Here is a 27,094-nt window from a genome sequence, read left to right as displayed (position 1 = left end):
AAGGTTGCATTAAGCCGATCTTTCACTGGATGAATGACATGAGATGTTGCCCATTTCGCATGAAGACAGTGGTTTCCTTACAGTTACACTCTTCCAAAGCAGGAATTACATACTGTACAAGGTCTCAACAACCTGCAGATGTCATGATAAACCTATCAGGCCCCCTGGGTGTATTCTTTTCACAGAAGAATGATCCAACAATAAAGTTGCTTGTGAACCCACACCACACAGTCACATAGGGCAAGTGCAACAGGGCTTTATGCACAACACATGGTTTAACAGTACCCCAAATTTGGCAGTATGTGTATTCACTGTACCCTTTTCTGTACACTCACAAAAAAAGCAAGGGAAAAGCAACTGTCTACAAGCAACCGTAAGAGCCCTAAATTCTAACATCTTATCTTCGTGGTCTTTGCACGAAATGTGGCAGTAGTATCTTTATGCAATTGGCCCCAAATGCTAGGTCCGTAAATTTCCTGAATAGTGTCTCATGAAAAGAACATTGTCTTCCCTCCACGGATTCCCATTAGTTCATGAAACATCTTTATTAATACTCTTGTGCTGACTGAATCTCCTGGTAACAAATCTAGCAGCATGCCTCTGAACTGCTTTGTTGACTTACTTCAATCTGACCTGGTGAGGATCCCAAATACTAAAGCAGTACTCAAAAATTGGTTTCACTAGTGTTTTATATGCAGTTCCATTTATAAATGAGCTACAATTTCCCAAAATTCTCCCAATAAAATGAAGTCAACCACTCACCTTCCTTACTACCAATCTGATGTGCTCAAACCATTTTATATCACTCTGCAATGTTACATCTGGATATTTAATCAATGTGATTGTGTCAAGTAGCACATTATGAATGCTGTATTCAAATTTTAGAGGATTTTTTTTCCTACTTGTCTGCATAACTTAAAATTTTTCTCCATTTAAAGCAAGCTGTCATTAATCACATTAACTATAAATTCTGCCTAAGTCATCCTGTTTCCTCCTACAGTCACTCAACAATGACATCTTCCCATATACCACAGCTTCATCAGCAAACAGCCATAAACTGCTGTCACCCTGCCCATCAGAACATTTATGTATATAGAGAATAACAGAGGTCCTACCATACTTTGCTGGGGCACTACTGATGATATCCTTGGACATTGAGTTGTAAAGGAAGAGAAACTGAGGATAAGAATGGTAAGACACTGTGCAAAATAGAAAAAAAAGACAAGAAATGGATGTAAAGGATATTTAGCAGAGTTATAGAGTGCAAAAGAGGAACCAAATTTAATCATTGAATTGAAAGATGAGATAGAAGCAGAGGAAATAGGACATTCAGTCCTCACCTCTGAAACAGAAAAAGTGATAAATGAAATGAAGAGAGGTAAATCTGCTGTACTGGAGTCTCTTTCTATAGAGGACATAACAGAAATGATATTTTTGTGCATTGTGATATTTTAAGGTGATATATGGACAGAAGACTTTTTCAAGTCTGCGATGATTCAATTTCCAAAAAATGGAGTATCAAGAAATGCACAGAATACAGTGCAAAAAGTATAACCCCTAACGTTCCAAAAATTATGTTGAATACATTTAATCATAGACTGGTAAGTGTAATAGAAGAGAACGCAGGGGAAGAGCAGTATGGTTTCAGAAAATGGAAAGGTAGACGAGATATGAATGGACTAATTAGAATGTTTGATGAAATACGTACAGAAAGAGGAAAAGGAATGAATATATGCTTCATGGATCTATAAAGGTCTTTGACTGACTGAGATAAAAAAAAAAAAAATATCATGGTAATATTAAAACTGAAGAAAGTGAACTGCAAGGACGTTAGACTAGCCTAATTAAGCAGTTATACACAAGACAGAAGCAACCATGAAGCTAAGAAATAGTATGACACTTTGATTTGAAATTGGAAGAGGAGTATGACAGGGTTGTCGTCTTTCACCAAATCTGTTTAGCCTAAATATCAAGAACTTGATAAGGAAGACACAAGAAGTAGGGAAGGAAGAAGTCAGCAAAGTCTGTCGGAGGATCAGATTTGCTGATGACATGGTACTGCTCGTAGATGAAACAATATCTCTTCAAGAAAAGCTATCCAGGCTTGAAGGACGGCATGAATATGAAATGGAAATCAACACAGAGAAAATTCAGGTTATGGAGAGTACTTGATAAAGAAGGTATGAAAATGAAAATAACAGAAAGTCAGATTAAACTAGTTGCACAGTACAGATATTTGGGGACAATGATAACTGATAACTGGACAAATGAAAAGAAATAAGATCAAGAATAGCAACATCAAAGCAAACTTACCTGAAAAAGAAATTCTCATTATGCAACAAACTGGGGAGCGGTTAAGAAAATGATTGATTAAATGCTTTGTGTGGAGTGCTTTTCTCTGTAACTGATAAAACTGGACACTGAAGAAGAAAGAAAGAGACAAAATTGAAGAATTTGAGATGGGAGTTTGGAGGAGAATGCAGAAAATAGAATGGGCATGTAAAATGAAGAACAGTGAACTACTGGACAAGGTAAAAGATCAAAGAACTTCTACATCCATATCTATACTCTGCAACCACTGTAAAGTGCATGGCGAAGGGTATGTTCCATTGTACCACTTATTAGGGTTTTCCCCCCATTCTATTCACGTATGGAATGCAGGAAAAATGATAGTTTGAATCCCTCTACGTGTGCTGTAATTATTCTAATCTTATCCTCATTATCCCCATGTGGATAATACATAAGGTGTTGCAGTATGTACCCAGAGTCATCATTTAAAGCCAGTTCTTGAAACTCTGTTAGCAGACTTTCTCAAGATAGTTTACATCTGTCATCAAAAGTTTGCCAGCTGAGTTTCTACAGTATCTCTGTAACACTCTTCCATGAATCAAACAAACCTGTGACCATTCATGCTGACCTTTTCTGTATATGTTCAGTATCCCCTGTTTGTCCTATTTGGTATAGGTCCCACACACTTAAGCTGTATTCTAGAACTGGTCAAACAAGTGATTTGTAAGCAATCTCCTTTGTAAACTGATTGCACTTCCCTTGTATTCTACTAGTAAACTGAAGTCTATCACCTGCTTTACCCATGACTGAGCCTACATGATCGTGCCATTTCATATCCCTACAAAGTGTTATATCCAGGTATTTGCTGATTCAAACAGTGACTCAATGATATTATAGTCATAGGATACGATGTTTTCTTGTTTTATGAAATGCACAGTTTTACATTTTTGAACATGTAAAGCAAGTTGCCAATCTTTGAAATCTTATCAAGATGTGACTGAATACTTATGCTGCTTCTTTCAGACAGTACATCTATACAGATAACTGTGTCATTTGCAAAAAGTCTCAGGCTACTATTAACATTGTCTGCAAAGACATCAATATAAAACATGAACAGCAAGGGTCTCAACACACTTCCCGGGGCACATCTGAAGGTACTACTACGTCTGATGATGACTCTCCATCCAAGATAACATGCTGTGTCCTCCCTACCAAAAAGTCCTCTTTCAAGTCACAAATTTCACTTGGAGCCCCATATGATCATACTTTTGATAATAAGCATCCGTGTAGTACTGAGTCAAATGCTTTTTGGAAATTAAGAGACACTGCATCTGCCTGCCTGATTTGATTCAATGCTTTCAGTATGTCATGTGAAAAAAGTGCAAGACGGTTTTCACATGAACAATATTTTCAGGAGCCATGACAATTGGCATGGAGAAAGTAATTGTCTTCGAGTTACATCATTATGTTTGAACTCAGAATATATTCTAAGTTTCTATAACAAATCACTGTCAAGGATATTATATGGTAGTTTCGTGGATCACTTCTACTATCCTTCTCGTAGACCGGTGTGACCTGTGCTTTTCTCCAAAATTCTTCTAAAGGCTGTTAAGAGAAGGAAAGTAGACCAGGTAGGACATGCACTGTATGGGAAAGAAATTGACATCAAATCTTATTCCACATTCAAATTCTCCTATATAATAGGAGTCATCGAGTAGATATGATTTCAGTCTGAAGATAATAAAATTATCTATTGCAATCTTTACTTTACTGAGTAAATGTTCAAAAATTTTCATTGTTGATTACCTTGCTCCTTTTTGTGTCGTATTAAAGCTGAGTGGAGGATAATGTAAATCATTCATCCTTCCAATATTATATTTATGATTTTTGCTATTGAATTGCCATTGATCGTTGATAACAAACATCATAAGGGAGTTAATGTACTGTGGTACTGTTGCCAGTATGTCCAACTGTTTAAAAATCTGTCTACAGGAGGTTTTAGGGTGGACACCACTTATAATTTATTTCCCTTATCCATACAAATCTCTTTTTCATTACGTAAGAGGTGTGATCAGAAGGTTATGGGAATTATTGCTTTTCTTACAGAATATTTATTTATTCATCAATGTGAACTTTGTGCCCTTCATTGTAATACCCCTCAGATATAACAGAATTGAGCCAGTGCTTTTTTTCCAATCTTGGAAGCACTTCTGGAACTCACCTTCATTATGGTGTTCAGCTCCTTCAGCGATTCTCTTTTTATTTCATCAATGGCGGCAAAACAACGTCCTTTAATGGTGCTCTTCTGCCTCAGTAATAGAAAGAAGTTGCAGGGGGCCATGTCCTGCGAATACAGGGGCTGGGGAAAGATAACAGTTTTGTTTTTTGCCAAACACTCATGAACAAGCATTGAGGTTTGAGAGGAAACATTACCATGATGCAATTTCCATGATTGGTTTTACCACAATTCTAGCTGTTTTCTTTGGACTGCTTCACACAAACAGCACGTAACTTCCAGGTAATATTCCATATTGATTGTATGACCATAAGGCAGGAACTCATGATGCACTATCCCACTGCAATTAAAGAAAACAGTGAGAAGAAACTTCACATGCAATCAAACTGGTTGATTTTTTTTTATCTTGGTTCTTGAACCTTGGTTTCGACATCCTACCCTTATACCCAAGTTTTGTCACCTGTCATAACACGCAGTGGTTAGCACACTGGACTCGCATTCAGGAGGAATACGGTTCAATCCCGTGTCCGGCCATCCTGATTTAGATTTTCCATGATTTCCTTAAATCACTCCAGGCAAATGCCGGGATGGTTCCTCTGAAAGCTAAACGATGTCAAAGTTAGTGTAAGGAGGGCTATGCGTGAAGCGTTCAGTGAATTCGAAAGTAAAATACTAGGTACCGACTTGACAGAAAATCCTAGGAAGTTCTGGTCTTACGTTAAATCAGTAAGTGGCTCGAAACATCATGTCCAGACACTCCGGGATGATGATGGCATTGAAACAGAGGATGACAAGCGTAAAACTGAAATACTAAACACCTTTTTCCAAAGCTGTTTCACAGAGGAAGACCGCACTGCAGTTCCTTCTCTAAATCCTCGCACCAACGAAAAAATGGCTGACATTGAAATAAGTGTCCAAGGAATAGAAAAGCAACTGGAATCACTCAACAGAGGAAAGTCCACTGGACCTGACGGGATACCAATTCGATTCTACACAGAGTACGCGAAAGAACTTGCCCCCCTTCTAACAGCCGTGTACCGCAAGTCTCTAGAGGAACAGAAGGTTCCAAATGATTGGAAAAGAGCACAGGTAGTCCCAGTCTTCAAGAAGGGTCGTCGAGCAGATGCGCAAAACTATAGACCTATCTCTCTGACGTCGATCTGTTGTAGAATTTTAGAACATGTCTTTTGCTCGAGTATCATGTCGTTTTTGGAAACTCAGAATCTACTATGTAGGAATCAACATGGATTCCGGAAACAGCGATCGTGTGAAACCCAACTCGCTTTATTTGTTCATGAGACCCAGAAAATATTAGATACAGGCTCCCAGGTAGATGCCATTTTCCTTGACTTCCGGAAGGCGTTCGATACAGTTCCGCACTGTCGCCTGATAAACAAAGTAAGAGCCTACGGAATATCAGACCAGCTGTGTGGCTGGATTGAAGAGTTTTTAGCAAACAGAACACAGCATGTTGTTCTCAATGGAGAGACATCTACAGACGTTAAAGTAACCTCTGGCGTGCCACAGGGGAGTGTTATGGGACCATTGCTTTTCACAATATATATAAATGACCTAGTAGATAGTGTCGGAAGTTCCATGCGGCTTTTCGCGGATGATGCTGTAGTATACAGAGAAGTTGCAGCATTAGAAAATTGTAGCGAAATGCAGGAAGATCTGCAGCGGATAGGCACTTGGTGCAGGGAGTGGCAACTGACCCTTAACATAGACAAATGTAATGTATTGCGAATACATAGAAAGAAGGATCCTTTATTGTATGATTATATGATAGCGGAACAAACACTGGTAGCAGTTACTTCTGTAAAATATCTGGGAGTATGCGTGCGGAACGATTTGAAGTGGAATGATCATATACAATTAATTGTTGGTAAGGCGGGTACCAGGTTGAGATTCATTGGGAGAGTCCTTAGAAAATGTAGTCCATCAACAAAGGAGGTGGCTTACAAAACACTCGTTCGACCTATACTTGAGTATTGCTCATCAGTGTGGGATCCGTACCAGATCGGGTTGACGGAGGAGATAGAGAAGATCCAAAGAAGAGCGGCGCGTTTCGTCACAGGGTTATTTGGTAACCGTGATAGCGTTACGGAGATGTTTAACAAACTCAAGTGGCAGACCCTGCAAGAGAGGCGCTCTGCATCGCGGTGTAGCTTGCTCGCCAGGTTTCGAGAGGGTGCGTTTCTGGATGAGGTATCGAATATATTGCTTCCCCCTACTTATACCTCCCGAGGAGATCACGAATGTAAAATTAGAGAGATTAGAGCGCGCACAGAGGCTTTCAGACAGTCGTTCTTCCCGCGAACCATACGCGACTGGAACAGGAAAGGGAGATAATGACAGTGGCACGTAAAGTGCCCTCCGCCACACACCGTTGGGTGGCTTGCGGAGTATAAATGTAGATGTAGATGTAGATGTAGAAAGGGCATGGCCGACTGCCTTCCCGTCCTTCCCTGATCCGATGACCTCGCAGTTTGGTCTCTTCCCACAAACAACCCAAACCCAACCTGTCATAACCTTCTTTATAAGTTCTGGATCGCTGCCGACTTCATTCAGCAATTCTCAAGCGATGTTTATGCGCTGTCATTTTTTATCAAAATTCAAGAATTTTGGGGCAAACTATGCTGCTACAGGTTTCCTGCCCCCCACCCCCCACCCAAAAAAAAATTGCTTGGTGTGAGCCAAAGGGTTTGCTAATATCATCACCAACCTCTCTGATGTTGGTTCTGTGATTTTCCAGAAACATTTTCTTTACTTCTTCCACATTGTCAGGAGTTGATGTGCTAGGGCATCAATGGCGGTCATTCTCTTCATCTTCTAGTCCCTCTTTGAAATGTCTATACCACTCACAAACTCTTGTCTCTGTCATAGTTTATTTTCTGAAAGCCACAGATGACATTTCAAATGTGGTGCTAGACTTTTTTCCACTTTTCAAGCAAAATTTAATATAAATTCTTTGATTCATCTTTTTCGGATGAAAAATTTGACAAGTACTTGGAAACACATATAATCTTTTTGACTATCAACAATAAACTAAATATTCAAAACGACTGAAAATGCAAACTTACAGCAGGAACATGTATACCAACAACATAGAAAAAATTTGAAAATTGGATGTATAAAGCCTGCCAAATTAAAAAATTCCCATTACTTTTTGATCACACGTCTTATATTGTACACAAGATATTGGACAGATAAACTTTTTTTTAAATGTTTATAATGAATTGAATTAATATAGTGAATAATTACAAATCTGGCTAAAACTGTGCATTTACAACTTATTTCTACAATTAAATGTATGTATTACATTTTTCAAGCATAAGATACTATGAGACTGAATAACAGAAGTTTCACAGTAGGTAGACTTTCACAGACTTCTTAAAATTTTATAGTTCAGGAAGAGCTTTTATATGTCTTGATAGTCTCTTGTATAGTTTTGTTTCTGCATGATATACACCTTTTTGGTTTAACATGGTGCTGCAATGATTTAACATATATGTTATGGTCTAACCTGGTTTTGTAGTCATGTACAAATTTGTTTTAAGAAAAAAGATTTTCTTTTCTCAGTATACTTTTTTTATTTTCATAACTACTTCCAATACATAAATGCTGGGAGGGGTAAGATTTTTAAACCTTTAAAGAAAGATTTGCATGATTTTCTGCTATTTGCTTGTTTCACTATTTTATAATTGCCTTTGATTCCACAAACTGTTTTGGTCTGGTGTACACGAGCTGTGTGCCAGCAATCTTTGCCTCCATTCATCCTTGTCAATCTTGCAGCACCTTGCTGCCACTTTGGTTTGATTGTCTGTGGTTTTCAGTTTTCCCTGCATAGGGTACCGAGAGCAGAGAGGAGTGCTATTTAGGCATGTGCACAGTGACGCAGGCGAGCAACCAGGTTGTAGGGAGTCAGGTGACCAGTGGCGCCACAGCGTGTTTCTGGCTGCTAAAGCCTCCAGTTTGCTACAGGTACTAGTACAGACAGCCTGCTGTGTGTGTGTCAAGTAACGGGTGGCACCTGCAGATATCAGTTGTTGTTGTAGTGGGAACTTGTGTGATTGGTGCCTGGTCAGTGCAGTGACGGGCATTTGAGCAGATCAGCCGTCATTCTGGAATATACACCAGAGCTGAATTGTCACCAGTACTGTGACACATTCTCAGCATTGTGACAAGCGTCGTGGTCATACTTTTCTGGCTCTGGTAGTCTACACTCCTGGAAATTGAAATAAGAACACCGTGAATTCATTGTCCCAGGAAGGGGAAACTTTATTGACACATTCCTGGGGTCAGGTACATCACATGATCACAGACAGAACCACAGGCACATAGACACAGGCAACAGAGCATGCACAATGTCGGCACTAGTACAGTGTATATCCACCTTTCGCAGCAATGCAGGCTGCTATTCTCCCATGGAGACGATCGTAGAGATGCTGGATGTAGTCCTGTGGAACGGCTTGCCATGCCATTTCCACCTGGCGCCTCAGTTGGACCAGCGTTCGTGCTGGACGTGCAGACCGCGTGAGACGACGCTTCATCCAGTCCCAAACATGCTCAATGGGGGACAGATCCGGAGATCTTGCTGGCCAGGGTAGTTGACTTACACCTTCTAGAGCACGTTGGGTGGCACGGGATACATGCGGACATGCATTGTCCTGTTGGAACAGCAAGTTCCCTTGCCAGTCTAGGAATGGTAGAACGATGGGTTCGATGACGGTTTGGATGTACCGTGCACTATTCAGTGTCCCCTCGACGATCACCAGTGGTGTACGGCCAGTGTAGGAGATCACTCCCCACACCATGATGCCGGGTGTTGGCCCTGTGTGCCTCGGTCGTATGCAGTCCTGATTGTGGCGCTCACCTGCACGGCGCCAAACACGCATACGACCATCATTGGCACCAAGGCAGAAGCGACTCTCATCGCTGAAGACGACACGTCTCCATTCGTCCCTCCATTCACGCCTGTCGCGACACCACTGGAGGCGGGCTGCACGATGTTGGGGCGTGAGCGGAAGACGGCCTAACGGTGTGCGGGACCGTAGCCCAGCTTCATGAAGACGGTTGTGAATGGTCCTCGCCAATACCCCAGGAGCAACAGTGTCCCTAATTTGCTGGGAAGTGGCGGTGTGGTCCCCTACGGCACTGCGTAGGATCCTACGGTCTTGGCGTGCATCCGTGCGTCGCTGCGGTCCGGTCCCAGGTCGACGGGCACGTGCACCTTCCGCCGACCACTGGCGACAACATCGATGTACTGTGGAGACCTCACGCCCCACGTGTTGAGCAACTCGGCGGTACGTCCACCCGGCCTCCCGCATGCCCACTATACGCCCTCGCTCAAAGTCCGTCAACGGCACATACGGTTTACGTCCACGCTGTCGCGGCATGCTACCAGTGTTAAAGACTGCGATGGAGCTCCGTATGCCACGGCAAACTGGCTGACACTGACGGCGGCGGTGCACAAATGCTGCGCAGCTAGCGCCATTCGATGGCCAACACCGCGGTTCCTGGTGTGTCCGCTGTGCCGTGTGTGTGATCATTGCTTGTACAGCCCTCTCGCAGTGTCCGGAGCAAGTATGGTGGGTCTGACACACCGGTGTCAATGTGTTCTTCTTTCCATTTCCAGAAGTGTATCACTATAATATCATTACAGTCGAAGGAAACTGTAATATTCGAATCATGTTCCCCAATATTCAAATCCAGCAAAAACAGTGAGATACTGTTCTAAATTGAAAGCTTAGTTCTTAGTGCCCGGCTTAAAGAGTTTTTCCTTAACGAGAAACTTCAGAAAGGTTCATTAAGTTCTAAGTAGTGCTTAACTTTACAGTTGTTCTAGTGTAAACTGAACTGTTGTGCACACAAAAGTGTAGATAACTAAAGATTCCATTTTAAACTTGTAAGTGATATGCCTTTTGTGTTTTTTGTGTATAGTTGGCTGCTTGTAGTAATTGCTTTATGTTACTGGAATTTGTTGCATACTTGTTTCGCTCTGTTCAAAATTTTCCAAATTTAGCCTGAGCTATAAGAAGAAGTGGCAGGCTTGCATGATGATGGCTACTTTGACAGAGGGTGAATCTCATACTCTTAATGACTGAATATAAAACCATCTGCATAAGTTGAGTAATTTGTTGTTAACTCTATTTACAGTTTTTTATGTAGCCTCACATGTAATTACGAAATTCTGATGTTAACTTTTCCTGTTTGCTGCAAGCCTAAGATTAGGCTTCAAGAAGCAGGCGTTTGTTACTGGCTGTATAAGATACTTTGAGCTACGCTCAAAATGTGTTACTGAGTTTTAAACCAAATGGGAAATTTAAATTCGTTGCAGTTGAACAGCATGTTCTTGTATTATTACTAGTTCTGGCCTTTATCAAAAGTGAAAAAGTGTAAAATATAGAAATTTTATGTAACTTCATTTACATTTAATTAATACTGGCTTTAAAGAAACATACAGGGTTATTCTAAATGATGGACCCATTTTCAAAAACTTGTATGTATTCAAGAACAAATCCAAAATGAACAATCTTTATACCAATGAAAGGAGGAAGTTTCAAAGTTTTTGGCAGGTGGCAGTGCGCGGGCATTGAGTTCTCATTACAGATTATCTTCAAAATTAAATTTTGCCCTTGTTTGCCTTTAGGAATATATAACTCCTAATGGTCTGTAATAAGTTTAAGAAAAAGTTACATTTTTCATCTACATTGCTTTTCTTTAACTGAGTTGACTGGTTATGGCTCTGTTGTACAATTTGTTCCTTACGTAAATTTTTCTGGATGTCACCTGGGTGAAATTCCTAGAAATGCTGTAATGTTTCAAGGGGTCATTCCTCGTTACTTCTCACATAGACACTTTCACCCAGCTGGAAGCTTGAACTTAACGTTAGTTCAGATAACCAGGAAAGACAACAAGATCATAATATTTATCTTTTTAAGAGGTACAGAATTTTTCATTTAAAGATCATTATTACTATGTGTCTTAAAATAATTTTTGTCAGGCACATCTATATTTATGTTTATAGAGTACTGATTTTGACTGTTACAAACAGTTGTCTAAAGATCTTTGCACTGCATAGGAGGACCACGCATTTTTCCTTCATGATCTATGCATATTTTACATATTGGACAAACATTATCAGATAAACTATTTACATTAAAATATACACCCAAATCACTGAAAGTTTTTTGATTTAAGAGAAACTTCCCAGTGGCTGTTTCACTATGACCTTCAGTTTCCATGGGGAGTTACTGTGGAAAACAATCCGAAACTGGATGTCAACAACTATAAGTCTCCTTGATCAATACTATTAGACATAGAAATTAATATTAAAAACTCCTAAAATAAGGAGTCATCAGATAAACCTTCATGTATTTATTAATATACTCCCACACAAAATGCATGATGGTAAATCAGTAAATGAATCAATATTCTAAATTCTTTTATCTTTATATTGATAAGAATGTGAATTGGAAGTCGTATGTTAGATCTTCTTAAATGTGCAAGTTCTGTAACTCTTGTGCTATGGATAGTAACACATTTTGAAGATGAAAATGTTACTTTACCTATTTTCATTCACTTATGCCGAGACTTCCTATTCATGATATCTTTGAGGAGGAATGTGTTTGTTGTGCATAAGTAAGTAATATGGATGATTCAAGTAGTGTCTTCCCAAAACAACAAAAAACAGTAAAAGTAATGCATTGTATGGGTGACTAGGCCTGCGTCACAACTGTCAGGAGATTTTGAAAACTATTGAAAAAGTGTTCCTTTCACAACTAACTACATTCTTCAACAAGAATAATATTATTCCTGGATGCCAGCATGGCTTCAGGCCACAGCAGTCAACTGAAACAGCCGCTTTCAAACTGTTAAACCAAGCCTGAAATGCAATGGACAATCATAGGTTTATTCGTAGACTTCACTAAAAGTTTTTATGGTATATATCATTCTGTGCTCCTGAGAAAGCTTGAACAGTATGGTGTAAGATGCATGCCAAATGAATGGATTAAATTGTACTTGGACCATTGTTCTCAGGTAACTGAAATAAAGTACATGGAGGGAAATGAACTCAAAGTGCACGTTTCAGATCCATGTGGACTAAGTTGTGGTGTTCCACAGGACTAAATTATATGTTCATATCTTTTTAAGTATATAGGGGTTCAGAATCAGTACCATTTGCAGATGACATAAGTCTTTTGACTGAAGGACATAAAGAAGATCTTACTACATCTGCAGAGGATATTATGAAAGAAGTGTCCAAATGGTTTATCAGAAACAGGCTAACAGTAAATCTCCAAAAAACAATACTCATGAATTCACACACAAGTCAAAATAAAAATGCCACACAACCAGTAGTATGTATGGACAACGAAAACAATAGTGCTATTACTGAAACTAAATTTCTTGGAATTAATATCCGGGAAAATCTTAAATGGAGTTCTCATATTACATTCATAATTCAAAACTAGCAAAAATGATGAACTGTATTTACAGTTGCAAATATGAACAACCATTAGCTGTGTAGTGGAATGAAAACAGTAAATATTTGTGCTGGACAGGGACTCAAACCCAGATTTCCCACTTATGGAGAGCAGTTGCTTTATCATTAAGCTATACCACGATGCTTCAATCATACATGCAACATGCATGCATATCCAAAGAAACATTGCATCTTACTTCTGAACAAAACAGCCACTACAATATCATAGCAAAAATGAGGTACTAGTGGAGATACAGTTAGGGCTGAATACTTTGCTCGGCATTACTCAGTATTGAGGTACTACAGGCCAAAACTGGTCATATTTTTATTAAATAACTGTGCAACAAGACATTTTTTAACTAATTTTAATGATGTAGTACATCAGTTCCATCAAATTTCTAATTTGAAATGTGGAATAAATGGACATTATTATTTGAGTGTTTTATACCACTGCTCACTATTGAAAATGCCTAAGCTTGTAATTATTAGGGTATTTTGTTCCTATTCACACAATACAATTTGTACCTGTCACCATCTATAAATACTGTTCTTATGTATAATTATGACTTGTTCCATATCCATGCAATTCTCTTGTATACTGGATCAACAGAACACGAGTTAATAAATGAAGCTGAGGTCATTTCTGGTGGACTATATTCCTACTCTATTTTCAATCAAACTTGTCCACAGCAACAACTTTAGTAAATTGTATCAATGTTATTCTATGGCAAATAAACATGTATTCAGCAAAATCAAGTACTGTAGTAAGAGTTTTGCTTGAAGCATATAACCACAGTTCTCGATTACTGTAGGCCTCTACAGATCTTGGAATTTCTTACTCCACATTTGAAGTCTGTGGAACAAGAATTACTACAAATAATAAGACAGTTATAATTTTGGCAGTTTACAGGGACCCAGCAGGGAAAATATGTATCTTTCTAAACCGTATGGAACCAAATATATTCAAAACATAAGGATTTCATTATCATGGGTGATTTTAATATTAATTTCTTAACTACAGATAACAGCAGGAGAGAACTAAGAGCACCTGATGGAATCAGTTAATGTATTTTCAGCAGTTAACTTTCCCACTAAAGCAACTAGTACCTGTAAGAGCCTAATTAACAATATATTCCTGGACAGATACAGAAGCAACAGTATTATTGTAAGTCAAATTTTCAATGGTCTGTCATATCATGATGGTCAGCTACTTGCAGTAAATATCAAACTGTGTGACAAACTGAAACACTCCTTTAAAACTGTCAGGCCAGATTATAATGAAAACTTAAAAACCTTCAACCTTAACAAAGAGGTAGAGGGGCTGGCCAGTACTTAGCTCAGTACAGCCGATAGATTCACAAAACAGAACAGAAAATTTACATTCCTAGATTTCGGAACTTTGTTCCTTCATCAGGGCGGAGAGAGGGGAAAAAAGGGAAGAAGGGAAAGTGGATTCAGTTACTCACAACCCAGGTTATGAAGCAACAGGGAAAGGTCCATCTTTGCAACCCTCCCTGTTTACCTTTCCCTGTTGCTTCATAACCTGGGTTGTGAGTAACTGAATCCACTTTCCCTTCTTTCCCCTCTCTCCTCCCTGATGAAGGAACAAAGTTCCGAAAGCTGGAAATGTAAATTTTCTGTTCTGTTTTGCGAATCTATCAGCTCTACTGAGCTGAGGTAAGTACTGGCCAGCCCCTCTATCTCTTTGTTAGTATTTGTTTCACATCTTAATATGAGATTTTCCATTAATCATTTAAAACTTCAACCTTCTCTTACAGCAGATTGACTGGATCCCTGTATTCATGGAGAGGAATATTAATGAAAAATTTAATCAGTTCTCTAATTAGTTTGAGTCATTGTTTGAAGCTGTATTTCCAAAAATAATCTTGAGAAACAATCCTTAGGCCACAAAACAGAAACCCTGGATTACTAAAGGGATCAGAATTTCCTGTAGAACAAAAAGAAATTTAATGAATCCCTAAGGCTATCTAATGATCCCATCAAAAAGGAGGACTATAGATTGCACTGCGGTATTTTAAAAAGAGTAATAAAAAAATCCAAAACTATGTAGATAACATCTGAAATTGATAACTTAAACAACAAATCAAAAACCATCTGGCAAGTTATAAAAAGGGAGAGTGGTAAAAAATTAGAGTACATGACTGACACAGAATTAATTCAGCATGGAAACATTGTAAAAATACTGATGAAGTTGCTGATATCTTCAATAAACATTTTTAACAGGTGCAGAAATAAATGGCTGTGAAGGCTCAGTGGGTAATGCAATATCCCCTCTGTTGTGTCTAGACAAGACAGCCTAGACACAATGAGAGGAAACCGAAAGGCACGCGCTTAAACTCACGCAGGCTGGCGTGAGGTCTGAAACAGGATACGTAATGAATGCTATAAAGAAAACTACATAGCTTCTGGAATACTTAACTTTAATCCACATTTGTAGAACATCGCTCTTGATGATACATTAATAGAATCTCAATATAACTTGAATACGGCGCCTTGCTAGGTCGTAGCAAATGTAGCTGAAGGCTATGCTAACTATCGTCTCGGAAAATGAGAGCGTAGTTCTCAGTGAACCATGGCTAGCAACGTCGGCTGTACAACTGGGGCGAGTGCTAGTACGTCTCACTAGACCTGCCGTGTGGCGGCGCTCGGTCTGCAATTACTGACAGTGGCAACACGCGGGTCCGTCGTATACTAGCGGACCACGGCCGATTTAAAAGCTACCACCTAGCAAGTGTGGTGTCTGGCAGTAACAATTAGTGAGATCAATAAGACAATCAGAGAGGGCAAGACAAAAAACACTTGTGGGGTTGACAATATTTCAGCTACGATACTTAAGCACTGTTGTGGCTATATAAATGCTGTCTTGATTCACATTTTTAATGAATCCCTAAAACAAGGTATTGTTCCACTTAGATTAAAATATGCCTGTGTGAAACCACTTCTCAAGAAAGGTGAAAAAACTGATGTCACAAACTACTACCCAATACTCCTACTAATAAGTTTTTCAAAGGTCTTTGAGAAACTAGTATACAGGAGAATTGTTAATCACCTGAACAGCCATAACATTCTCAGTCAATGTCAGTTTGCTTTCCGGCAAGGCCTATCAATTGATGATGCTTCGTGAAATGTTACCATTTATCACCAAAATATTCCGGAATTGAAGAATAAAGTAGATGAGCTCCTGGTTTGTTTAGATGACATTGAATCTGATAATGTAATAGATATACTATGCCTGTCTGAGCATCACATTCTGTCTGATATGGAAAAGGTAAATATAAGAGGTTATAAACTAGCTGCACATATGAGTAGAGAGAATATGGTGGGAGGAGGAGTTCCTACATATGTCAAAAGTTATCACTGTGTAGAAAGCTTAGATACAAAAAAGTTTTGTCTAGAGCAACATACACAAGCATGTACCTGTCAACTTAAACTGAAGCAGGGCTCTTTTATAATTGTAACAGTATATAGGTCCCCTTCAGGAAACTTTCATTTATTCCTGAAAAACTTGGATTACTTGTTGTGCTATCTGTCAGATAGGGGAAAGCAAATTATTATTTGTGGGGACTTCAATGTTGATTCACTGAGAGAGCGTAATAGGAAGAATGACCTGGAAGTCTTGCTCGGTTCTTTCAATTTGATATCTGTCATTAATTTTCCTACTCAGGTAGTAAAGGACAGCTGCACATTCATATATAACACTTTTATAGACCAAGATAGGTTTAAAAACATCAATTCTTGTCCTGTTGAGAATGGGCTTTCTGATCACGGTGCTCAGCTAGTTACAGTATATGACATAGCTCCATTCAGTAATTCAAAACTACCCTCCAAAGTTGTGCGTTCAATTAATGACTCAACAATTAGAAATTTCAGAGAAAATCTTCAGCAGTTAGCCTGGGATGAGGTGGACAAGGAACCCAATGCTAATTTAAAATATAATTTATTTCATGATACACTTGTAAGAGAATTTAAAAACTGTTTCCCCAAGAAAGTAGTTAAATCTAATTATAAGAAACTATGCAAAAAACCTTGGCTTACTAAAGGAATAAAAATATATTGTAACCACAAAAGGGAACTGTATCTAACAACAAGAAAGAGTAATGACCCAGAAACAGCCAAATATTATAAAAACCTACTGTGCTACATTAAGAAAAGTTATTAAAAAGTCCAGAAGCATGTGCATCATGTCTGAGATTAACACCTCTGATAACAAAATCAAAACAATTTGGAATATTATTTCAAGGGAGACAGGACAACCAGTAGTACAGGATGACGGCATCGCCATCAAAGCGAATGAAAACTTGATAAACAACAAGCTGGAAGCCGAAAATATTGTGAATAATCATTTTTTTTAAATGTTGTAGAGAAAATAGGATCCAAATGTTCATTAGAAGAAGCAAGGCAGTCAATGGAAGAGACCTTACACTTACCATTTGATATAATTGAAATTCCAACCACCTCTCCATCTGAAATTAGGAAGATAATAAACTCTCTCAAGAATAAAAGCTCACATGGAATTGATGGCATTTCCAGCAGGATAATAAAAGCTTGTTCCCAAGAAATAAGTGGGATTCTTATCCACATATGTAATAACTCTCTGAAGCAGGGTATTTTCCCAGATAGACTGAAGTATGCCATTGTTATACCACTGCATAAAAAAGGGGATACGTCTGATGTCAACAACTACCACCCAATCTCTCTTCTGACTGCCTTATCCAAAATTCTTGAAAAGTAATGCATTTTAGAGTAGCTTCACACCTTTGTAAAAATAAAGTTTTAACAAAATGTCAGTTTGGTTTCCAGACGGGTTTTTCAATGGAAAATGCTATATATACTTTCACCAATGAAATATTTAATGCCCTGAGTAACCGGAAGTCATCCTTTGGGATTTTTTGTGATTTATCAAAGGCTTTTGATTGTGTAAATGATGGAGTACTTCTAGATAAGCTCAAGTACTGTGGTATGAATCGGACAGTGCTCAAATGGTTTAAATCATACCTAACTGGAAGAGTGCAGAAAGTTGAAATACACAGTTCAAATAATATGCAAAAAATGGTGGTCTCAAACTGGGTAACAATCAAGAATGGGGTGCCGCAAGGTACGGTCTTGGGTCCTCTGCTGTTCTTAATATATATTAATGGCTTGCCATTCTATATTCACGAAGATGCAAAGCTGGTATTTTTTGCTGATGATACAAGTATAGCTATCACACCCGACAGACAAGAATTAACTGGTGAAATTGTAAACGATGTTTTTCAGAAAATCATTAAGTTGTTCTCTGCAAATGGACTCTCATTAAACTTTGACAAAACACAGTATATACAGTGCCACAAAGTAAATGGAATGACCCCATTAATAAATATAGACTTCGATTAGAAATCAGTAGCTAAGGTAGAATATTCAAAATTTCTAGGTGTATGCATTGATGAAGGGTTGAACTGGAAAAAACACACTGAGGATCTGCTGAAATGTTCGAGTTCAGCTACTTATGCTATTAGGGTCATTGCAAATTTTGGCGATATACATCTGAGTAAATTAGCTTACCACACCTATTTTCATTCTCTGCTTTCATATGACATCATATTCTGGGGTAACTCATCATTGAGTAAAAGAGTGTTCATTGCACAAAAGCGTGTAATCAGAATAACTGCTGGAGCTCATCCAAGATCATCCTGCAGACACTTATTTAAAGAGCTAAAAATCTTCACTGTAGCCTCACAATATATATATAAAACAGAGATGATGTGACTTACCAAACGAAAGCGCTGGCAGGTCGATAGACACACAAACATACACACAAAATTTAAGCTTTCGCAACCCACGGTTGCTTCATCAGGAAAGAGGGAATGAGAGGGAAAGACGAAAGGATGTGGGTTTTAAGGGAGCCCGGGATTGGCATGACTCCTTACCCTCTCCCTTAAAACCCACATCCTTTCATCTTTCCCTCTCCTTCCCTCTTTCTTGACGAAGCAACTGGGGGTTGCGAAAGCTCGAAATTTTGTGTGTGTGTTTTTTATTGTGCCTATCTACCAGCGCTTTCCCGTTTGGTAAGTCATGGATGTGTGTTTTTTATTGTGCCTATCTACCAGTGCTTTCCCGTTTGGTAAGTCATGGAATCTTTGTTTTTAATATATTTTTCCCATGTGCAATGTTTCTTTCTATATATATATATATATATATATATATATATATATATATATATATATATATATATATATATATATATATATATATATTCCACGTGGGAAAAAATATATCTAAAAACAAAGATGATGTGACTTACCAAACGAAAGCGCTGGCACGTCGATAGACACACAAACATACACACAAAATTCTAGCTTTCGCAACCAACGGCTGCCTCATCAGGAAAGGGGGAAGGAGAGGGAAAGACGAAAGGATTTGGGTTTTAAGGGAGAGGGTAAGGAATGTGTGGATGGATATGTGTGTGTGTGCGAGTGTATACCCGTCCTTTTTTCCCCCTAAGGTAAGTCTTTCCGCTCCCGGGATTGAAATGACTCCTTACCCTCTCCCTTAAAACCCAAATCCTTTCGTCTTTCCCTCTCCTTCCCTCTTTCCTAATGAGGCAACCGTTGGTTGCGAAAGCTAGAATTTTGTGTGTATGTCTGTGTGTCTATCGAAAATATATATATATATATAAAGTCTGACAGATAGCCATGTAGCATTTAAAAGGAAATTTAAAGAATTTGTTAATGGCAACTCCTTCTACTCATTAGATGAATTTTTGGATATAGTAAGTGGGTAATTCCCCAACCTCCACAAAAAAAAAAAAAATAAAATAAAATAAAAAAAAATTTAGTGTCATGTAATATGTCTAGTGTAATTTCTTGTATGGACACCTTTTACTAACCTGACGTGTTCCACATCATTACAAAGTGCCGTATTCATGATCTATGGAACAAGTACTAATCTAATCTAATCTAATGCTACTTTCTCTTTCACCAATAAAATTCTCGAATCTCTTAACAGAAAATTGGCACCAGTTGGAATCCTATGTGACTTATCCAAAGCTTTTGACTGTGTCTACCATGAAATTCTGCCAAATAAAGCAGACTACTATGGGTTAAGTAGAATAATGAGGACATGGATTAAATCCTACCTTACAGATAGGAAACAAAGGGTAATAAATACTGACAGTAATGGAATCACAGTTTTATGCAAGTGGGGCACAGTCATCACTGGAGTGCCTCAAGGCTTGGTAAATCAACAGGGAACAACTGGGTAACATCTGGGAACAATGCATTTGACGATATTCTGAAATGGTTTAGCTATAATGGACTCTCTCTGAATATAAGGGAAAAAAAAACTCATTTTGTACAATTTCGTATGGCACATAAAGAACCGGGGGACATAAATATAGAATGTAATGGACAACAAATAAAGCAAGTTGACTCAGTTAAGTTCCTGAGTGTGTACATGGATAGCAAACTAAATTGTTCCAACCATATCCTAGATCTAGAAAAAAAGACTACATTTTGCAATATTTGCCTTACACATAATTGCTTCAACCACACATAAGGAGGGCATAAGAGCTGCTTATTTCGGATATTCCCACGCATTTTTGTCTTATGGAATCATCTTTTGGGCAAACAGTCATTGGCAAAAAAAGTTTCTATTGCTCAGAAGACAGCTATACACATCATGAGTGGTGTTCAACCAAGCCACTCATACAGGAATCTGTTTAGGAAACTACAAGTACTAACAATATTTCAGTACGTAAACTCACTTGTATGCTTCATTCATAAAAACCACTCTCCCTTGAAAACCAATAGTGAATATCATGGTCACAACACAAGGTCAAAAGAGGACTTTCATAATAACCAGTCAAACTAAACCCTTGGACAGAAAAGAGTAAATTATTCAGGCATCAAAATTTACAATGCTCTGCCCAGTATCATCAAAAATCTTGCTTCTGAAACACCAAAGTTCAAGAGCAAACTGAAGGAATGCCAAATACAAAAGTCATTCTACTTAAGCGAATTTTTTAGTGCATAGGAGCAAGTTTTTATTATACAACTTAGTTAGCCAGTCAATGTAAGCACAAATGTGAGCTATATGTTACTGTAATGTTATACTGCTGCTCAAATACTTTGATGTTGTTAATTTGAATATGTACACATACAGGTTAATTATGATGTACATAATATGTTTTTATTTCTTCTAGTGTCCCATGTTGTTGCTATGAGTCTTGTCATGAATTAACCATATTGTGTGCTGCTACATTGTTAACATCGTAAAATACTAACTCATTCCATATCCTTGCAACTCCATTGCTATCAGGACAATGGAACACGCAATAAAATAAAATAACATTTCCTATACAATAATATGTTTCAGATTAACTACAATTTATTCACTCAAAATCAAGACACAAACTTAATTTCTATGTAGTCTTTACCCTGCTAGGAAAATTAAGAGTTTGTTACATATTCTACTGCATAGAACTTCAGTCATGCCCTGTCAGTGATAAAGGGTGAAATTTGGTATCTCTACACATTAAGAAACAAATGTGAAACTTACCATGCTATTCATTCCTTCTGCAAAGCATATAATCATAGAGATTCAAGAATAAAAATATCTTGTTGGCTGCACGACAAGTAGCAATGGTCACTTGAACAGACTTCTCCAGTTACAGGTGTAGATAAATAGTACTATTTGATTTCTAAATGTAAGCTACCAGTAGGATACTAGACAGCAATTTATTAATATTTCTGAGGAATGTTTTTTCTCCTAACTTAATTTTACTATGTTAAATTTAGCTTGTGCAAAATACACAGGAGGGTGGGAGAGATGATTACATTCTCATTTGTGCTATTATTACTGTTGTTATCTGAATTGGTGATTCCAAATTGTATAATTATGAGCACTGTACATATTTTAATGTAACTAGGAGATTTCAGTTTATTTATGCTACATGTTCTGTATGTGTGAGTGTAATGCTTGAATGTTATTGGTTCCTTCCATAATTTGTTATAAAAGTGCTGTACATGCAAATTCAATAAAAACTGCTCCAAAGTTATGACTAAATTTTTTAAATACAAATCAACAATAGTCAAGCATGCAAGGCAAACACAAATTCGTTTTTCTATAGAAAGATTCTGGTTACCATATATATTAGGTCCATATTTTAATTGATAAAAAAGAGCATTACTTTTTATTTATAATTTCAAGTATTTGATTTGTTTCTTTGCTTTTATGACGTGACGTCCATCCTGAAATACTGCAAAAAGGCGGTGGCTTTAGCCTAGTTTAGAGGCATTGGTGTTCGTATTTGAATCAGTTTTCCCACTGAACATAAAAACATGTAAGTTATGGGAATTTTACAGTAATTATTGAAACATTTTATTGAACTATCATAAAATGGGAATGATAAGCTGCATACGGGTCATACATGTCAACTACTGTAAACAGTTGTGCAGCATCTCGTGTTGTAATTTACAAAACATCATAAAAACGAAACTTTATACAGTCTTAAATGTCAACTTGAACTTTTCTTTCACCATGAATGAAGTAAATGGAGTAACTGATGCATTGTTCACAAAATCACAGAACTTGTGACACTTCCAAGAAATATTTAACTCACTATTTTCATATACTTCTAACAGTGAAGTGATAGTTGACCACAAAATAAGCACAGAAATAGCAGGCACGATTGTATCAGTTCCCAAATAAATGCATCTATTTTATGAAAATTTTCACAAATGCTCTGAAAAGTTTTACATTAAAGAACGCTCGAGTACTGATGCATGGGGGGTGAATAATAATCTCGTAAGAAATGGTAGATGAGCGAACCTTATTTTTATTTTTTTACCAGTGAACTATCAGCAGAATGAAATAAAAGATAACCATTTAAACACTTCAAATGTGCATAGATTACAATTACCCTGAGAAGCAATTTTATTTTCAGTGACAGTCGTTATTTTGTTAATTAAAAAAAGCATACAAAATATCAGAGCAAAGCTTCTTTTCTGAAGCTATTACTGGTATAGATGGATAATAAACAAGTGTTCTATTACAAATCACTTAACACTTTACGAAGTTCCCCACATCCGTTTTTTGAAGCTATTTGAGTCAGGGTTTCACCATTTACATTTTTGCAGTTTTTTATGGCAAGAAATTCGGCATATTTTTTGTCCTTTAATTCGTGTAACTCCTTCAGCACGGTGTTATCCTTATTTTTTATTCTGGTAAATACACATTCAATCAGTTTTAGTGTCTCTATAAGTTCTTTTCCCCCTCCTTCTTGAGCGAAATGTAGGGGCGTTTTCTGACCTGTTTTGGTTTTTGCATTGTATACTGCACCATGTTGTAATAACACACACAATATTTCATAATGCCCGAATTTTGCTGCATAATGTAGTGCAGTAATGCCATTATTGTTGCTTAAATTGATACTGGCACCATTTTTTAGCAGAAAATTAACAACGGCTAAATGACCTTTCCAAGATGCATACATAAGTGGTGTTCCATACTTGATACTTCTGCTGTTGACTGATGCCCCTTCTTGTAGACATTTTTCTATTTCAGGACACTTGGATATTTTCACAGCGTGAAACAGCTCTTCAGTAGCACGCAATAACGCATTTACATTCTCGTTTCTACTCGCCGCGGCAACGTCTGAAACGGTAACGTTACCAGAATAAGATTTGGCCTTCACATCATAATATGCACCATTCTCTAATAGGCATTTAGCTACGACTGAATCTCCATACTTTACAGCTATGTGCAGAGCTGTCTGACCGTTGCTTTCCTTTGCATTCATATCTGCTCCGTTTTCAATTAGAGCTTTTATGGTATTCAATTTAGAATCCTGTGGCTGTGCCCCGGAACTGCGGTGGGCGGAAAGCTCTTCTGCTGCTGCGTGAAGTGGCGTGCAGTTTTTGTGATCAGTTGCATTGACTGCGGCTCCTTTTGCCAACAGATATTTAACTACCTCGACATGCCAGCTGTTTGCTGCAAAATGTAATGGTGTAGCTTGGTACTGAGACCTCGCATCAACTGTAGCACCACAAGCAATAAGAATTTTTATAGTATCCAAGTTGCCCTTGCAAGCTGCGCTATGCAATGGTGTACACATTCGATCGTCAGTGACATTAACGTCAGCTTTGTTTTCGATCAGGATGTTTACTATGTCAGCGAAATCTGTCTCTGCAGCAAGGTGCAACGGTGCTGATCCAGTCCTGTTTTTGGCATTCACGCTAGCACCTTTTGCAATCAAACGTCTTGCGGTTTCCGCTGGGTATCCACTGTATGCTGCATTATGCAAAGGGGTCCATCCGTTGGCATTGCTTGCATTCACATCTGCTCCACTGTTAATCAAAAGCTGACTTGCTGCGGCATGCCTGTTTTGTATGGCCACATGCAACGGAGTAAAGCTTCGCCGAGTCTTTACATTAATAGCGGCACTGTTCTCGATCAACAGCTTTGTTATGTTAACATTTCCCTTCTCTGCTGCGAAATGCAATGGCGTCGCGCTGTCCGAATTTCTAGTATTTACAACAGCGCCGCTCTGTACAAGAAATTTTGCAACGTCTTCGAAATTGTTCTCCACAGCGTAAAGTAAAGGAGTGAATGTTCTGTCGTCCTCGGCATTCATTTCAGCATTTGCAGAAACTAGTGCCTTCACTATGGGCAAATGACCGTTCTGTGCTGCAAGGTGCAGTGGCGACACATTGGAACTACTCTTGGCGTTTACACAAGCTCCAGCACGGATCAAAGTGACCGCGAAGTTTGGGTCGGCACATTCAGCTGCAAAATGTAGTGGCGTCAGACGCTGCTCGACCCTTTCTGACAACGGAGAAGGGCAAGATGCAGGTGCATTTACATTACAGCCCCTTGCGATAAGCGCTTTAAGAATGTCCAAATGGCCGTGCCCCACAGCAATATGGACCGGACGTAAGTTGAAAGAATCGGCGGCTTCGATGTCTGCTCCTTTCTCCAGTATTTCTGTAACAGCTTGCAAGTGGCCGGTTGTCACTGCCACGTGGAGGAAATCTTTTACGATGTCGTTCGCAAACATGGTTCAAAGAATATGTCGTGGACACTAACAATAAGAAACACTGCACTCTTACGCACCTCTTATTGACTAACACTCGCATGAAACTGTCATCACTCTCCACTGTTGCATCAACAACTGCTCGCAATAAAATTACTTAATACAGACACTCAAATAACGAAAATATGCCGTCCAGGTATTCCAACATCTGAGACACTAATTCAGTTGGTAATACAGAAGCAATAACAACTTATCTACGGTTGTGCCCAAGCAGATAATACTGAAAACAACACTGCGGTCATTGAACAGCTTCAGTCAAATATTAACACTATACACTACCAAACTCACAATCCAATCTTTCAAAGCATATTCAAATATGAACACTATTGCAGACAGGTCGATTCATAAAAAACGTGAATCCCCTTACTGACGCCAACTAGGACACCAACTAAAAAGATGTACTTCATGCGTTTAACAACTGCATTCACGTTCATTCTCGGTAACTCCGAAGAAAGAAGTAATAACACAAATCCGTACGCAAACTCTTGAAACTGTTAACGAATCTTCCAGGCACACGGCTGGCTAGCGCTTTAAGGTCTAGCGCGACTGCCACCTAGCGGTAGAACGGGTGGAACTAACTGGGTAACATATTACTTTGCCAGAGGCGAAAGAAACAATAAATGATTGAATAAGCATTGTTGTACATGAACTCGATTGAATCCCAACCCTTCTGAGCAGCCGTCGACTGAGCTTCTAAACCTGCTGAATAGTTGCATTAACTGATTTACGGTCCAGAAAATATAAACAAACAAGCTAGGAAGTAATGTTCATCTGCACAATACCGTACAAGAAATAGCCCTATGACAGACTTACTGTACACAATAGCCATAAACATACAAGTCTTAAATTCTTCGACATTGCCAACAACAGCTCACTTTACTCCCAAACACAAGTCCAAGAAAGTTGTAGAAATTCTGCTAAAAAGAGCGGAAAATTTACACAGTTGATGAATTTATGGAGAGTGATTTTCAAGAATTGTGCTTCGTGTAGCTGTATGACCAGTAAAATTGCACGTAATGATGATAGTTAGAATAAAGCATTTATATATATATATGCAAATAAGTATACAAGTATATTGCTTCAGATAGCCATAAATAATCGTAACTGTAAATGTTTGTAATTAATTATTCTTGCAGTTTTCCCGGCGTACTTACTATTCTATGAGGATTCAGGACTGCAGCAGGATCATGTTGACATCTTGCCACAATATTTCGGCTGGCAAGCGTCCAGCGGACACTCGATGGCTGGACGGTTTGGAGCCGAAATATTGTGGCAAGATGTCAACATGATCCTGCTGCAATCCCGAGACCAGATAGGATATGTAATTAATATTTATATGTATGTATTTGATATAGGCCTACTATTGCAATTTAGCATTTATATGTATCTATGTAAATTCCAGTAACTATAGATGTTAATAACTGTATTAGCAAATGACATTGTACTCTTGGTAATGTGTACATTTGTTTACTCAGAAAGCTGATGTATTAATTGTAATGACTGCACTTCAGATGTTGACAAGGTCAATGGTATCAAAATATACTGAACGATTGATAATAAACATTCTTAAGATATCCCCATAGTAACTTTTAAAAGTTTAAAAGTAAAATTTCAAATGAGAATGAAGATGGCACGTTATCAGGTACGAGGTAAGAAAAGGCAACAATAGTTTCAATTATTGCAGTGAAAGTAACTACTGACGATCTAGCTAGCTGCTGCGGGACCAGGAGAACCTGACCGTAGAGGCAGCTGCCATCTCTTGTACGACGTCATGAACGTTACCCTGGCTGCCTCGAGCTGCATCTCTTGAAACTGGTTTGCGCAAACTACCAGAAGCCGCTTACCAACTAACGAGACAGAGCTGTTCCCGGAGAAACATCTCGCGCTTTTCTCAATCCTCACCAGATGTTGTTTGTGCTGTTTACTCCAATTCAGGCTTGTTCACACGGCAGCTAGGCCAGTAAGAGCGCTTATGCTCGGTTCGCCCGCT

At 38.4% G+C, this 27,094-nt stretch overlaps 1 protein-coding gene across 1 annotated transcript in view; it reads right to left on the bottom strand.

The window, feature by feature from the left end:
* LOC126150736 (putative ankyrin repeat protein RF_0381) overlaps positions 1 to 25,068 on the bottom strand; it is a 127,329-nt gene extending 102,261 nt beyond the window's left edge. The window contains exon 1 of the mRNA XM_049915895.1: positions 23,685 to 25,068. Coding sequence (XP_049771852.1) covers positions 23,685 to 25,068 — 1,384 coding nt within the window. The remainder of the gene's footprint in view (positions 1 to 23,684) is intronic.
* Between the last annotated feature and the right edge of the window lie 2,026 nt (positions 25,069 to 27,094).

This window comes from Schistocerca cancellata, chromosome 2 (assembly GCF_023864275.1).
Source record: "Schistocerca cancellata isolate TAMUIC-IGC-003103 chromosome 2, iqSchCanc2.1, whole genome shotgun sequence".
In the NCBI taxonomy this organism is placed as follows: domain Eukaryota; kingdom Metazoa; phylum Arthropoda; class Insecta; order Orthoptera; family Acrididae; genus Schistocerca; species Schistocerca cancellata.
This window is presented reverse-complemented; position numbering and strand designations above follow the sequence as displayed.